This window comes from Poecile atricapillus, chromosome Z, assembly GCF_030490865.1.
Source record: "Poecile atricapillus isolate bPoeAtr1 chromosome Z, bPoeAtr1.hap1, whole genome shotgun sequence".
Classification (NCBI taxonomy): Eukaryota; Metazoa; Chordata; class Aves; order Passeriformes; family Paridae; genus Poecile; species Poecile atricapillus.
This window is the reverse complement of record NC_081289.1, coordinates 99,796,400-99,812,481: the sequence shown is the minus strand read 5'-3', so window position 1 is coordinate 99,812,481 and position 16,082 is coordinate 99,796,400. Positions and strand designations below refer to the sequence as shown.

The 16,082-nt window shown below is 40.9% G+C and overlaps 1 protein-coding gene across 1 annotated transcript in view; it reads right to left on the bottom strand.

Annotated features, from left to right (window-relative positions):
* Positions 1-16,082, bottom strand: part of LOC131572997 (neuronal acetylcholine receptor subunit alpha-7-like) — a 57,044-nt gene that overhangs the window by 32,535 nt on the left and 8,427 nt on the right. The window contains exon 2 of the mRNA XM_058826488.1: positions 8,455-8,594. Within this exon, the coding sequence (XP_058682471.1) occupies positions 8,455-8,594 (140 nt within the window). The remainder of the gene's footprint in view (positions 1-8,454; positions 8,595-16,082) is intronic.

Sequence of the window (16,082 nt, the reverse complement as noted above, 5' to 3'; positions counted from 1 at the left end):
TGTATGCTCAGTCTACAACTGCACAGACACTCCTTTCCACTGCTGAACCACCAATCTGCCCACAATCTTCCACTGATTATCTAAAACTCAGCTCAAATGCACTGACTTGTTGAAGGCTCACAGAACCAGTAATCTTGAGGAGTGCCCAGGTTGCCCTGGCAACATTCAAGTAAGTATTGCCAGACAGCTTTTGTATTCCAGGGGTCTCATTGGAAAGCTGGAATAATCCCTTTAACAAAGCACCCTGAGGAGGAAGATGGAAATCAGACATGACGACCCAGAGTTAAGGTGAAAGAATGGGGAGAAATACAGAAATACAAAGGAATAACAAAAGAACAAACACCAGCTGGGTATTTTGCTGCCCTTCAGGATAAAGATATATCTAGGAAAATGCTCATATCTGAACACCTTTGTTGCTCAGGACTTCCTCCTATGAATGGTTGAGGTGATGTCTCATGTTTTTCATCTAGGGTTGAATCACACCCTCATCTGATGCCACTGTCTTCTCCTTGAGGTCATGCCTTTCTTGTTCCCCTCCTGTCTTGTAGAGGTATGTGTTCTTTCACCGTGGGCAAAAAGTGCAACATGCCTTTGGTCTTTCCACTGTGTAGCAGCTACTACAAAAGCAGAGTAATAGCCAGTGTAGCTGTGTGGTCCTACTGTCTTTAACCACACACATTCTTCTCTCCCCAGAAGAAGGGTTTGATGGAGTACCATTGCATATCTACTGTCTTCTCCTTGAGGTCATGCCTTTCTTGTTCCCCTCCTGTCTTGTAGAGGTATGTGTTCTTTCACCGTGGGCAAAAAGTGCAACATGCCTTTGGTCTTTCCACTGTGTAGCAGCTACTACAAAAGCAGAGTAATAGCCAGTGTAGCTGTGTGGTCCTACTGTCTTTAACCACACACATTCTTCTCTCCCCAGAAGAAGGGTTTGATGGAGTACCATTGCATCTCTATCTGCTGCTTTTAGGAGAGTCTATTCACTTGCTTTGGAGACAGAAACTTTACATATTGGAGGTTTTGCCTCCTCTCAGATCAGACTCCTCCCCTTGTAAGCCCCGGAGCCAGAAGCAATCACTTGTGGTGAGAGTGGAGAGTTTAAGATAACCTTGTGCTGGGAGAAGCACAGCATTGAAAGAGGGACTGTACCAGAAAAACCTGCAAACACAGGGATGCTGGGGATTCCTTAGGCTATGTAATGCATGGTTATCAAAGTCATCAAGAGGTATTCCTTGTGAAAGCCTTGGCTCCCTGTATGTGAGAGACCAACCAGATATGGATGTTAAATGCAAAGGCCTGGATACAAAAGCTGTTGCAGCAAGTACTGGACCTATGCATTCCCCAGAGATGAGAGTGGAAGTAAGAAAGGGCAGAAATGTTGGTTTCTGTTGTCAATCAGGGCTTGAGTAGACAGCCCTCCTACTCACTGCCACAACTGGTGACTGAGAGTCTCCTAGGCCTACTTGATTTGTGTCTTACTTGCCTTACCCCCAGTATTTTCCAATTTCCATTGTGGTGAAAAAAGGCAGTCTTGCTCTTGCTCTGCACAAGTGACATAACTTCCAGCTACTGCCTGGGGCTGTGGGTACTTGACTTAGGAAACTAATTTTATTTTTCTAGGTTGTAGCATTACACTAGTCCCTGAAGATCAGGACTTCTGTGAACTGTGACACAATGTGGTCTTGAGACTGTTTGACTTCAAGCTCCTCCACAAAGACCTGCAAATTGCCAACTCCCTGTTCCCACAGTTATCTGGGATCCTGGGAAGAGTGAAGCCACTAGCTTAGTCCCACTGTTTCAAACATACTTCTCACGGAAACCCCAGAGGCTGGGTCAGAGGGCCTCACATGGCCTTCCAGCATAATGCTGGTCTCTGACTGCTTGGATAAACTGACATCCATGCTTAGTTCCTGTGGGAAAGGGTGTTATGTCATCTTACAAAAGCTGTCAGTCCTCCATTAAAATACCAAAACATCCACATATAGCATGTAGGTGGCTTTTATATTCTCCAGGGTGGATACCTCCTCCTGAAATAGCCCTCCATGTATTTTGTGCTCAGTTGGCAGGTGCTTCAAACAAACAGGACTAGACACAAGTCTTTATTCTAGAATATTAATTATTGATTGTTTTTTTCAGCATTTGAAATCACAAGGAAAATAGCAGAAGGATGGTTGAGAAAGCCAACCTTGAGTACTTATCCAAGAGTCACACTCAGTCTATCTGCAAGGTTGTCTTTGCTTTTTCTTCCTATATTTGCATTCTGCTGTGACAGCACAGCAAAAAATAAGAGGATATAGGTACGTTCCAAAACTCAAGTGAGCTCTTAAAGCCTGTGATCAGGGATGGAAAATGGGAGGGAAGGTTTTTACCCAGGAGCTGAACTCACTGTCTCTCAGAACTTACCCTCAGAGAACTCAGAGAAAATAAGAAATTCTACATTCAAGGCCAACCCAATGGCTTTGGCTTAACTATTTTACTGCAAATCTTTGATGCCTCAGATTAACTACCCAAAATTAGAGAATATACATGAGCTCAGGATCTATATTCCTACATCTACAAACAACAGAGTACACTCTTTTCACCAGTCAGACAGAAAATTGTTTAATTATCATGAAATGCCCAAGCTGGATGACCACAACTAAAAATCTCAGAAGGAAATCAGCCTGTCTTTTGTTAGAGCCACTGCCACTAGGTACAGCTTGGGGAACCATGCAGTAAGAAAACAAGCCATGGAACTGCTTCTCACTCAGTGAGTTGCCTCCACTCTGAGGTGAGCAGGGCAGAAGTAGCACAAAATAAAAAGCTGCCGGTAAGGTTCAGGTAATTAAAACTCCATCATAATGTTTCATGCAAACATGTGTGAGTAGTATTAGTCAGGAAGCCATACTATCTGTGGTGCTTAACTTCATTGTGCTAGCAAATTCAGATGTTGCATGTTTAATTGATTTAGTGAGACTACCATTTTGATAATATCTGGTTCATAGGAGACAGCCAAAATAATAATTCATGGCTCAGTTAGCCTTGAATTTCCAAGTTTTCCATATTCTCCCATGCTAATGGAGAGGAATTTCATTTTTTTCTTCCTGGTGTTGGAAATTGGTTACACTGAGTTCTTTCACCAAGAGAGAGGTTTTGGGATTTAACTCTAATGAATCTGTTGGTCTAGAATCCTTCCTGTAATTTTCCTGTCTGGAATTTTAATGATCACAATCACAAATTGATTTTCAGCTTTTATAATGGTGTCCAGTCTGTTCTTCTTCTCAGCTGCACTATTTTGCATCAGCCTTGCTGCCGTGATCTCATCAAATTGGCTCTTGCAAAGATGAGAGTGAAAAGAAACTTTCCAGAAAGATACAAGGTTTGGTAGAATAGATCTTTCAAGGAGAAACAGAGTAAATATAGCTCACAAAAGCTATGCAAGATGCATATAAACAAATAAATGCAAAGGCATTACTAGAAAAGGAAAAAAAAAGATACTTTAATCTAGAAGGGCTGAAAGAGTCAGTTGAATGGTCAAGCTTACATAGTTGAAGATATCTATCTGTAAAAGATTTGTACGGGATGTACTATAGGGATTATGGTTTAATCTAGTGAATACTGAGACTATATTGGGAATAACAAATGAATAGGTGCTTATGTGCACTGCATATTTTTATTTGTTTCTTTGAATCAGTTGTCTGTTGATCTGGGTTTACATAACACCCAGCATAGATTTTTGTATGTGTGAGAATGCTGGAATGAAAGATGGGAGGAAGTGATTCAATGCAGTAAGGTCAGTTTAAGAAGGAAGAGGTGAATTAGAGCTAGAAAATAAAGCTTGAACTTTCTAGCCTTACAATGCACCTGCAGAACCAGCCCTAGAAAGCTCATGAAACAAAATCATTTAAGAACAAGGATATCAACTGCTAAAGGCATTCAGATCTGACACAGATTTTGTGAAAAGCCAAACAGTAGGAGGGCTGTGTCAGACAGGATGCAGCCCAGGGCCAGGCAGAGCCTCCCCTCCTGCCTTCTCACCTTAAACTTCCGGCACAGTATTCTGACAGGCAACCTCTAGCTTTGGCAACTCTCACTCAAATAGAGAACTCCCTAGTGTAAAGGTCTGAGATATTGAGGACTGAGTTCAACAGTCCTATTATTTGATGAGCAGATCACCTGAGAAATAAGCAGGCTGGTGAAGGCAGCTTCAATGTCAACAGATGCCTGCATTAAAAAGTTGTTCTCTTACCAAACACTTCCTAAAAAAACCCCATAAACCAACCCAGTTTTCAGGAAAAAAACACAAAGTCAATATTTGTTTTTATTTTCCTCCTAAACTCTTACATTACCTTGTCTTTCTGCTTTCCAAAAATGCGGAGAGCTTTGACACACCTTAGCAACAACATCTGTAGTTTAAAAGTGAGATTGTTTGCAACCTTGTGATATTCCAACCATGAGGTTTGGGATAATACTGCAATCTCTAGGATATACAATCACTTTACACACTGTGCAATTGAATCAAAACAGTCCATAATAAATTTTTTCAGACACAGCATTTGCTTTGGGTTTGCAGCCCAAAATACAGGAAGATTATGTATTTTTTGGCTTCTGGAAGTATGAGCACGCTTCTGAGCACAATGACTCAGGGATTGTTGGGGATTTTTTTCAGCACTTTTGTGGCTTCCCACTGGTTACTTGCAATCCCCTTTTTTGTCATTACAACCTCTGACAGTGGCAGCTGGCAGGCTGAACAGTACTACAGGACTCCACCATATGCAGGGACCTCAACAGCTGTAATTTTTTTTTTTTTTTTAATAACTTAACAGTGCAACTACAAAGACACCACTTCAGATAAGGACTTCTGCAAATGCCAACATGAGATATGAAAATAATCATTCATGATGACAAATAGTTTCCACCTATTGGCTTCCTTTCACATGGTGCCAAAGAAAAACCTTTGCATTGCCTCTGCTGCAGAAAATACCGCGGCTCATTTCTTAATTACTCTAGCCCCACCAACTGACTGGGCTCTTAGACAAAACAAGAAGACTTTTTGTTCTAAATATCTCGGATGTCTACCCCTGCTTGGGTTGGCAGGGCTTGGCAGTGCCTGACAGTGCTCTGTGGGAGAGATCACCAGCCAATGCCCTTCTGATGCACAGGGAGTGCCTGAGGGTCAGGCTCCAAGCAAAAGTGAACCTCAGAAATGGCATACACATGAGACAGCTCAGCATGAAGTTGTCCTTACACACAGAGGACAAGGCAAACTGAACTGAACCCTGCTGTTAAACAGGGGCTGTAACCGTCCCTCTTTCTGCTCATTTGTTTCCTGCATGTAATGGGCTTGTCATGGCTGTAGTTATGTATTAATATAATTTTGGGAAAAGGTCCGAACCCTAAAGTCCTTCATTTGCACTTGTGTACTACAACTGCTACAAGTAGAGAACATATTCTTCTCAGCTTTGAGTATGATGGCTGGCTTTGAATCCTAAAAACCGTACATATCTTGTGTAGGCAAATGCATCCACGTAGAAGCAGAAAATATAATCCAAAGCCGTCATACTTTGAAATTTTATTTGAATGGTTTTAAATAGAGGAGGTGAGATTTTAAGTAGTTTACTTGTACTACTGCCTGGAAAACCACAGTGACCTCAGAGCAGTCTTTTCTCTCTATGCAGCAGAGTGCAACTAGGTTGTCACCAATGCTGTTCTCAGCAGCCTGACTGCAGAAGATCAGTTTAGGATTCATTACATCTTAATACAGTATGTGTAGGAAACAGACTTATGGAGACATGTGATGGAATCTGTCCCAGGGAGATGTGCTTTAGGTGTGATGCCAGGTCTTGGCATGTGTAAGACACAAGATTTTTTGAGTATCAGTGGCAGAACCCGTCTCATTTCCCTGCAACAATAAAACAGGAGATCTGTTTTCATCTTCTTCACATTGTTTTCTCCTGCAGGGAAACCAGAACAGGGTCCACTGTCTCATGCCCATTGCAGTGACTGCTTGAAAAGTATCTCAGCGAGTCCAGCAATGCTATAATATGCCTTGGCACATGACACTTCCCTGAGCATGGAGTGCTTGTTTCGTCCCCAGGGTGTATGGTGTAAAAAGTGTCACCATGCTGGGACCCTGCCCAGAACACTGCTCTTTTATGGTAATGGATCACGCTGGACACACAAGTCCTCAGAAAGAGAAGCTTTTCATTTTGTTCATGCATACACCATTGCCAAGACTGTGATGCTGTCTATCCTCTTCCCCAAGTGAAGAGCTGTGCACCAGCTGCTTTGTCTTCCACCAGGCAGGACAACTGAGGAGGCAAAGTCTACCCACCCCCAGACTCCCATCTGATTGAACAGAGATGGCCACTTTGTTTGCCTTATTGTGTCTCAGCAGATAGAGATTACCTCTTCCTTGTAGCTTGACTGCTTCTCTTTACATCATTGTGGGTATAGCAAGCATCCTTTTAAATATCTACTGACATTTACTTCAGCAGCTGGAGCGGACAGATGCTGCCAGCAGTCTGTCCAACCAGCAACAGAGGATGAGGGGCTCACAAATACCGTGCTTGTTGCTGGCAAATTTCTGAATTGATTCTTGATTTAAGGACCCAGGGGATCAGTATTTTCTGCATTTTCAGGCTGATTGGTTTAGCCACTTATTGATGCCACAATGACATTTTTACTATGGGTATTCAACTGCCAAGTGATTTTTTGTCCTCCACTGAGGAGACAGGCACGTTTTCACATCATACAAGATAAACATTTCAGGTAACTGTATGTTTTTTAAAACACTTTGAGTGCAGTTTGCAAGACCAAAAGCCTGGGATAGGTCATTAATTCTGATTAAAACAGACTAACATCTAGCATCTGGACTGGGTACAAAGATGTAGAGAAGAAAAGCTTCATTTCTGAAAGGTATGAACTTCTAGCATACCTATTGTCTATTATGGACAACCAAAAAGGAACACTGTAACTGCATTTCTAGTAATAGACGTTGATCTAATGTAGGTAAAGTACTTTAAAAAAATACCAGTTTCCTGAAAGTTTGGGTTTCATATATGAATATGAAACACAGCTGAAAAATTGTTTTATGTAACTCCTCCTGACTCTGAAAATGTACAGTTACAGTTCTGTGGCTGAAGAGTCCCCTTTAGTACCCTCAACCTTCAAATTAGGTTGAAGGAAAATACCACAGAAAAAGAAGGACTGAAGGAAGGTCTTTGGAGCTGAGAGACCTCTGCTAAACCTAGAATTGCTTGCTGAAATTTATTTGAAATTAGCTGCAGGAAATCTTTGCTCTTTCATTCATGTAGAGGCCTTTGGTTGACAGTACTGATTCCTCTCTCTTCCAGTTCAATGCAGTTGGTAACATTTCAAAACAGAAAGATGCCTACCCTACTTGAGTGGCTCCTGCCTGCCTCCAGGAATACCACAGCTGACTGGACCTGCCACTTGCATACTGTGATGCTAGGGGCCAACACCTTCAGGGTCCTGCTTACCTCTCCAGGGGGAGCACCTGGTGTACTACACATTTTCAGAAAGATTGTGAGAGACTTAAAAAGTTTAAATATTTTAGGCTCCTGTTAAATTGTTTTGCAACTACACAAATGTTTTCACATCTCTCTCTCTATTCCTTATTCCCTCCATGACAGTGACAGTGTAACAGAAACCAGCTCCAAATACTGTTTATGGAAGAGGTAGGATGGAGATAGGAGCACTAGTGTGTTCACCTGTTTTCTCTGCTGACAGGGTGAAGATGGTCAAAATTGTTCTCTGGCTTGTTTTTCTCATGTAAAAAAGAAAAAAATCCTGCCTATATATATCATGGTTTATCACAGAGAATCCTCTTCATGATGAAAAAAAGGATTTGGATTATTATGTTAAAATTTTCCATGGGTCAAATCTCCAATTCTGTAAAAGCATGTTGTAGTCAAGACAATTAGAGGCTGTGCCTCCAGGTTTTACTTTTATGTATTTCTAAGCTCATCTCAGGGCAGACTCATTCAGCTGCAGTGCAATGTAAAAATATGATGGGAGAAGAGGCCAATGCCATTATAATATCTAATGAAAAAGTGTTAGTGCAGTACTTGGTAGCTTTGAATGCTGCACATGGTCTTGAGTTATTGCATCCCACAAAGCTCTGAGAAGAATGCATCATTAATAATTTGTAGTAATATATGACTTCTAATTGACTGAATTCTTTTTTTCTGTTTAAAACAAATGGAAAAAAAATACATAATTAATCTCCTTGCAGCTCATGTTGTGTCAGAAATGGCTGTGCTTTTACGATGATATTCACTCCTCTAAAGTGTCAAAGCATGTACTCCAGCATTTAAGGAGGATGCTTAGCAAAAGACAGACTCCTTTCATCTCTGCTAACCCGATAAAAAGGAAAAGTATGTCTCCTAGATGAGACATCAGATTTGTTATGATGAATGGGTGCCACAGAGAAGAGAACAGCAGGTAACTTACCACATCAATTATCTGCAGCAAGGAAAGCTGGAGTTCCACTACAAGTGGTTGGGAGTCATTCACTACAGGTCGTTCCAGACGATTGTAGTTCCTCAGCAGATCCCTGTACAAGCGTCTCTGGCTTTCCCCCTGCTGAGAGACTAGTGGAAAAGAAAGAAGGTGCCTGTCATTCACACTGGCACACAGTCACCATTGTTTGTGTGTTTTGTTGAAAACTCCCTCTTATTAGGTTTGTAATTAGAAAGCAGTTCCTAAAAATATCACCCAAATTCTGCACATGGATATGACAGACACAGATTTTCTGCATGTGTGAATCATGAACTCTCAAAAAAATTAACTACTAACACTCTAACTCATTATTAACATTCAGAAACTACAGAACAGAATTTGGGGTCTGATTGAATGTCCCCATTCCTTGGAGTTCCTCCTGCAGCTGGCCAGTGGAGCTGCAGCTCCAAAACCACCAGACAGCTTCCTGGAAGGCAAGAAAATTAATTAATTTTATTGCTTGTTCTTATTTCCTAGACACTGGCTACTGTGAGCCAGCACTGGTATTACTTAGCCATATTGTGTTTTTACTAAGCATGGATAATGGGTATCATTGTTTCTTGGAGCTGATGTATCAGGCCTTTTTCTATGCTCAAGAAACAGTAACAACCCTTCTTCCTACCCTCTTCAGTTTTGTGTAGCAGTCTTCCCAGGCTTTGGGTTACTTCCCTGGACTTTTTTCCATCTGCTGACAGCAAACTTTTATAGTGGTATTGAATTTCTCACATTACACGCTTAACTCACTTTGCACTGGGAACAGACTCCACACAGAGCTGTCATGCAAACAGCTGAGCATGTTAAAAATTTTCAGAACTTCAGTCTATATAATTTCCAAGATGCCCTAGTTCGCACCTTTGGGGTGGGTGTGGAGAACATCTGTCTAACCTGCATGACCAAGTTTCCTTGGCACGACAACTGTAGATGGTGAAGGTTTGGGTGTCTTCCCTCACTGAAGCAAGAAGCTTGCTGGGATATTGCTCAGAATGCTGGTTCCCTCAAAACTGTGTAGATCTTGGTCCTGTGGCTAGTGAGCAGCCTGAGCTTAAGAGCTGCACCTAAGAGAGGGAAGGTCATGTACTGCAGGTTCCCTGAGGTCAAACCAGTCCTGTCAACATGAGTGTATATTCTCTGAACTGTATAAATTCAATCCCTGGCAGAGAATCTGCACTCTACATCATTATTATTTTAGACTGAGGCATTTGTCTATCCACTGCAGCTCGCACTCTCTGTATATGATGGTTTTTATTTCTTGATCAGAGCTCTGCACACTGAGACCAAAACTTCTCTCACAGAGGTTGTGATGAATATTTTCTTGACAGTGCAAACAAAATACAATGCATTCTGCCTTCGCAGTCTCTTACTATGCTCAACAAACCCTTTAAGCCTGAGACAAGCTGCCCTACAACAAAGCAACCATGCCTTTTAAAACGTATAATAAATTCAGTTTATAAACACTTCATAGGTCTGTTTAACTTGTGTTCTTTTCATTTTTACTGATACTCAAGGGAGCTTTGTGACTTTCTAGCATGGCAGTGCCTAGTAAACAAGAAAGAAGAGTATTTTGGTTCACTTTGGTAAATTACACCATCACATCAATTTCACAGGCCCTTTCTCCTCTTGTGAAATATTCTACATGACCAGAGGCAGCCAGAGAAGAAAATGCTGTAAGCATGCCTTCAATAGCACTTGCTGACACCTCAGTATTGGATTCTATGTTTTCACCAACGGCAAAAACAAGCTCTGACCACAGTATCTCTCCTTCAGCACCTGCTTACTTAAGCAGAGATTTAAGTCCTCTGTTATGGCCTTAGTGTTTTCCAGCACCTCAGCAGGACCAGACTCCATTATAAAAGTCTCGTGTGTGAAGGAAACCCATGAAAATCACTACACGATGTCCTGTGGAAAGAGGCTCTGAGTTTGGAGAAAATTTGCTGTCTTTTCACTCACCTACCCACCCATGTTCCTATGCTTTAGGGAAGAAATGACTTCCTGAACTATTGCTCTCATCTTAAGTACTTACATAATACTTGCCTTTAATCTTTCTTTTAAACTGGCTGCCTCAGCTTTTAAAAGGGGAAAAGTTCCCTTCACCAGTCTTGAGACTCAGCTGGGCTGCTAGACCGCCCTCATACCTCCATTGTCAGGATGCATTGAAGCAGCCCCCCAAGGGAGGACTGACTTGCAGAAATCTAGGCATAACCCTTTGCTGCAGGCTTTGGAAAGCTGTCTTTGCACTGTGTGCTTCATCCATGCTGAAGCAAATCCTCTTTCTCTGTTAAACTTTGTGAGGTGAAGTAGCTGAGAACTCAGTTTTCCATACTTTCTTCAATTCTCCTCTCTGCAATGTGATCCTGATACTTTTCAGTCTCTTGTACTCAAAACTGTTAACATAGTCGGAGCTAATCTACTCTTAGTCTGCTGAGTTGGCATTGGCAATCACATATTTGTGTGCTGCATGGTTTTGCTTACAAAATGACATAGATTCAGAAGAAATGGAGCCTTGGGGCGTCCTGGCAAATGGCCATAGCAGCTGTTGGTACCACAAAGAGCTGGCTAGCCTAATCACTCTGCCATCTCTCTGCTACAGCTGCTTTGGAGAAGGGAACTGAGGTGGATGTCTAGTTTGACTTTTATGTTCACAGACTTTTTCTTTAAATCGTAATTTTCAAATACTTAATGTTTCATACTCCAGAGAGATTTGTGGTTTTTCTCCTGTAACACTTGTGCTAATGCATTGTGACACTACAACTCTGTGTGCTAAATGGAGTGTTTGTTGGTGATGCAGAAGCCTGAATCTCTCAGGAGTAGTGGTAGAATAAGCTTTACCACTGACTACCCCTCAGTCACAGAACTTTAACCAAAAGCAGTGGCACTGTTTCATCTTTTAAACTAGACTAGATGATGGATGTCAATCTTTAAGTCCAAGTTGCCAAGTCCATGTCCCAAAACCTTGCTTATTGGTAAGTAAAAGTAACTGGCAAAGGGCATGATGTTTTCTAGGTAAAGGATCTGAGAGTTTTTATGACCCACTGCCTTTGATAGTGTCTCCCTTGTCTCTGAAATATCTTTGAAGCAGTAGGAAAACATACAAACTCATTTCAATTTGAGGGAAGAGGATGTTTACCTCAAGTTTAGCAAGACTTTTGACACCATCTCTGAAAAATTCTCACACACATTTGTCTATGCCTTACAGGCTAGATAAGTGAACAGCAGACAGAAAAGCGGCTGAACTGTCAGGCTCAGAGGGTTGTTTTGCTGCTCAGTCAGCAGCAAAAAGTTCAGCTGAAGGCCAGTCAGTGGTAGAGTACTCCAGGGATGGATACTGGGAAGAATGCTATTTAATGTTGTTATGAAGATGGGACAGAGTGCATGCACCCGTAGCACCCTTAGCAAGTTGGGGTTTTTTTCAGATGGTACAAAAATGGGAGGAGCAGCTGATACAGAACAAGGTTTTCTGCCACTCAGAAGGACCTTAAAAAACTGGAGAAATGACTGTCAGGCACCTCATGAAGTTCAATGAAATAAAGAATAAAGTTGTCTTGCAGCTGAGGAGTAACTCCAGGTACCAGAACAGGCTCAGGTCTCAATGGCTGGTGAGCAGGATACCCAAAAAGCCCTGCTACCAAGCTGACTATAAGCCAGCAATGGTACCAAGCTGACTGTAAGCCAGTAGCAAAGGTCACCAGCATCCTGAGCTGCAACAGGAGAAACCACACAAATAGATCAAGAGAGGTGATCCTTCCTCTCTACTCAGCACTGGTGATACATACCTGGAATGCTGGATCCAGTGCTAGGGCTTATCAGTAGAAAGGAGATGCGAAATTACTAGATCAAGGACTGGATTTTTCTTCAAGATTTAGTTTTGAATAAACTGAAAATATTCCCTAAACTGATCCTGAAGTTTGCAGACAACTAGGAAGCACCAGGCAATCAATCCCCAGACTGGCTGTGAACAGCTCTATGGAAAGCAATTACTCCTGCACTATGTTAAACTTTTAAACACCTCTCTGAATTCCCTCCATGCTTCTGCATGTGCAAAGTCTGCAAGAAGCCCACTCACTGATTGAATGATATGACCTATAGACTGCTACCAATCTTCTGAGAATAGATGCTATAGTTTCATTTCATGTTTCTTTCCAGGATGTAATTGCTGACAATTTCACAACAAGGGAACCTGCAGCTAGCTCTGGCCAGACTATCCATATGGCATCCCCAGGAAGGACAGATGCTCTCTCCTTTCCAGGAGCTGTGCTGTCATGTCTGGTCTTGGCTGGTTGATTTTCCTGCTCTGCTTTGCATGCCAAGGTCCCCAGGCTATACGGAAGGAGTCCAGCCCTTCCAGTTCCCCAGGTTTGTTCACAAAGTAGTCAGCTTCTTAACTGAGAATCCTGATATGAGACACATTCTGGCTGGTTGTGCCCAGTAAAGAATAAATAATAAAATATTAGCAAGATAATAGGTAGCAGAACATGGCTTTCCACTAGTTTTTCAGCAATGGTACTATGTTATTATCAAGAGTTCCACCTCTGTTTCATAGCGTTCCCTGGTTTTGCGTTCATAATTTCTCAAGTTTTTGAGAAGATAAGCTTCTGGCTGTTTTCTAGCTGTTGCTCATTTCCTTAGGCAGAGACCTAAGTCCAAATAGATGAGTTATTACTTTACATATACAAGATTTTTGGTACCTAAAGTGGTGAGTTTCAAACAAAATATGATATTCTTTCCATATCACTTTATATTAACATGTATGCATGCTAACATGTCTCTGAATTAGAAAATGTCTCTTTGTTTTCTTCTTCTGTCTTCAAAGACAGTTCTTAGAATCACTTTCATATATAATCTTTTGGAAAAACATGTTAAGTTACAATCAACAGCATATTTCTGATCCATCACATTGTTACTTTTATATATTTTGTTCCCCCAATACTTCATAAAAGGTCTCAAAATGCAGAAATACTGTGGTTGTGATATTTATTCACTTCCCTTGTAGCTTCTGCAGGTATTTCACCACATCTATGTCACTTTTTTCTCTCTGTTACTTTGATATGTATATTTTGTTTTGGTTTATTTGTTCATTTTACTGTTTCATAAAAGAAAATTAGTGAAGTTCTGGCATTTATAAAATACATACATAACAGCCATTAAACTGTGAGATATTATTAATTTTAGTTGTGTAACAATTGTATTTAATTTTATCATAACTGGAATATTTACTGAGGAAAAATCCATTAAAAAACTATGGTTATCAGAGCTAAATCCTAGAACTTAAAACTATTTTCCTAAAACCTTTCTGCCACAGCTCCTCTTCTATTATTTATTTTCATTTTAGTTTATCACTGTATTCTTGCAGCGACTTTTAGCTATTGCTTTCAAAATCCAAAGACAATGCTCATAGGAAACATACATGTGCACACACACTACATGCTATAATGAATTATGGTGGAAGTAACATGAGAAGGAAAAGAGTAGGTTTTTTCACAGACAATTTCATTCGCATAAAGAACTGCAATGGCAAGAGCATTTACAAAACGAGGCATGTTCTAATGATCGGGTAGCTATAAAAAACAACTTATTTTGAATATTTTGCAGATTTTTGAGAAAGTAAAGCATGTCACTGCACATGTCACTTAATCCTCAGAAACACAGATATGTTCCATCTGCTTTAGTTCTTATGTGCAGCATTGTTACTTTTATCTGTGGCTGCAAATGCATTATTTCTTTCAACGCCCTTTGATTTAAAATGCATGCCATCATGCCTTCAGGGAAGAGGATTCACGTAAGAAACAATGGAATCACATCAGCTACCTCTACCCAGTGTGTGTCTGTGTGTGTGTGTTTATGTGTTGTGTGTTTGAATATATCTCTCATTTAAAACCTCGTTTTAATCTACTTCCCTTCTGGGTAATCTTTGACTCTAATCTTTGTCTCTCGCTATGCAGATTGTTTCTGCATCTTACACACAAAATGCATCAGATACCCAGAGGAATGTGAGAAATTACATGATTTCCTAGGCAAGAGTACCTAATATTCCTGAAACCGGTCAATTCTGTTCTTTCACAGCAGATAAAGAGCTCCCAGCAGTGATGGATATTAAAAAGGTATGCTAGGAAATGTTTCTTCTTAAAGACTCTTGGCCCATGACAACATGCTAAAACTATATAATGAAAGGATGGGCTTATATTTTTGGTCCTACTGGCTTGGTTGCGGGTGTTTTAAGGGCTGAGTTATGTGCTTTAGGTAGAGAGACACACTTTGAGGCATTATCTGTGGGATACCTCTCAATCATAGTCATCACAGTTATCTAAATTCCAGATCAGAAACCTAACTAGCTACAGCCAGTAAAGGCAAAAACTGTACTTTTAGTGTAATGCTAATTTACATTAGGTCTACGCGATATAAGTGTCATTGCTACAGTATCAGATGCACAGAGAGCACAGAAGGAGGAATCTGAAGCAGTGATGAAGAGAGGCACTCCCCTTGCTACACATTACAGAGTGCTGTGGCTGTCTGGAAGCAACTCTAGGCAGCCATGCTGGGATTTGTGGAGAGGAGTAGTAATGGAAGCCAAAGGAAAGAAACAAAACCATAAGACAAAAACAAGATACCAGTGATATGGTCATCAGTGTACAGGACTGGGATTCTGCAATCCCTGCTCCCACTGGCTTGCAGAACATCTTGTCACATACTTTCATCTCTACATGTTTCAGCATCCAAACCACTTAAGCCAGGGAAAGCCCTTGGGAAAGCACTATGAGTTTCACCCTCCAAGGGGCACCAATGAGGCAGCCACGGCAATATGCACAGCATTCACAGATGGCTCTGAAAGGGTCAAGTCAGTCTGCACCTCTCCACCAAAAGCTCACTCTACACCATGCCAGGCACATGTGGAGAGCTCAGATGTGGGAAAGTCATAAGTGAGCTGACAGGTGTAATAATGATTTCTGTGGAAACAGGCAAGTCTTATTAGGCTGAGAAAAAAACAGGTAGGAGGAGTTATTTTTCTTAAACTCACTGCAGATAATAGCAGTGATAGAGCCTGCAATAATGATGTGGTTTAACCTCACACTGCAACTGAGTACCATGCAGTCATTGCTTACAATCTCTCTTCTCCCAATGGGATTGAGAAAGGAACTAGAAAAAAAATTACAGTAATAACATTAATGAGACTTATGAATAATAAACCACAATTAATAATAATAATAATAATAATAATAACAATAATAAAAAATAAGGGAGACAACAAAAAGAGAGACAAATAAAATCCAAAGAAGTGAAATTATGCACAATACTATTGCTTGCCACCCACTGATCTGTGCCCAGCCAACCCCTGAACAGCAATTGCCTTCTTCTAATCAGTTTCCCTGAGTTTATACACTCAGATTACTAACTTCTCAGAAAGAGAAAAATAAATAATTTTGTCCCAAGATGTGAAGAGAGCAAAGATTCCAAGAGCTATTCCTTAGTAACAGGCATGTCTTTAGTAGGAAAAAAAAGCTTTTTCTCTTTTTTTGTGGTTCAAAGGTGAGGAAGAGACCTTGCCTCTAAACCATTGCCTCAGTGTGTTATTGATGAAGCAGTGGTAA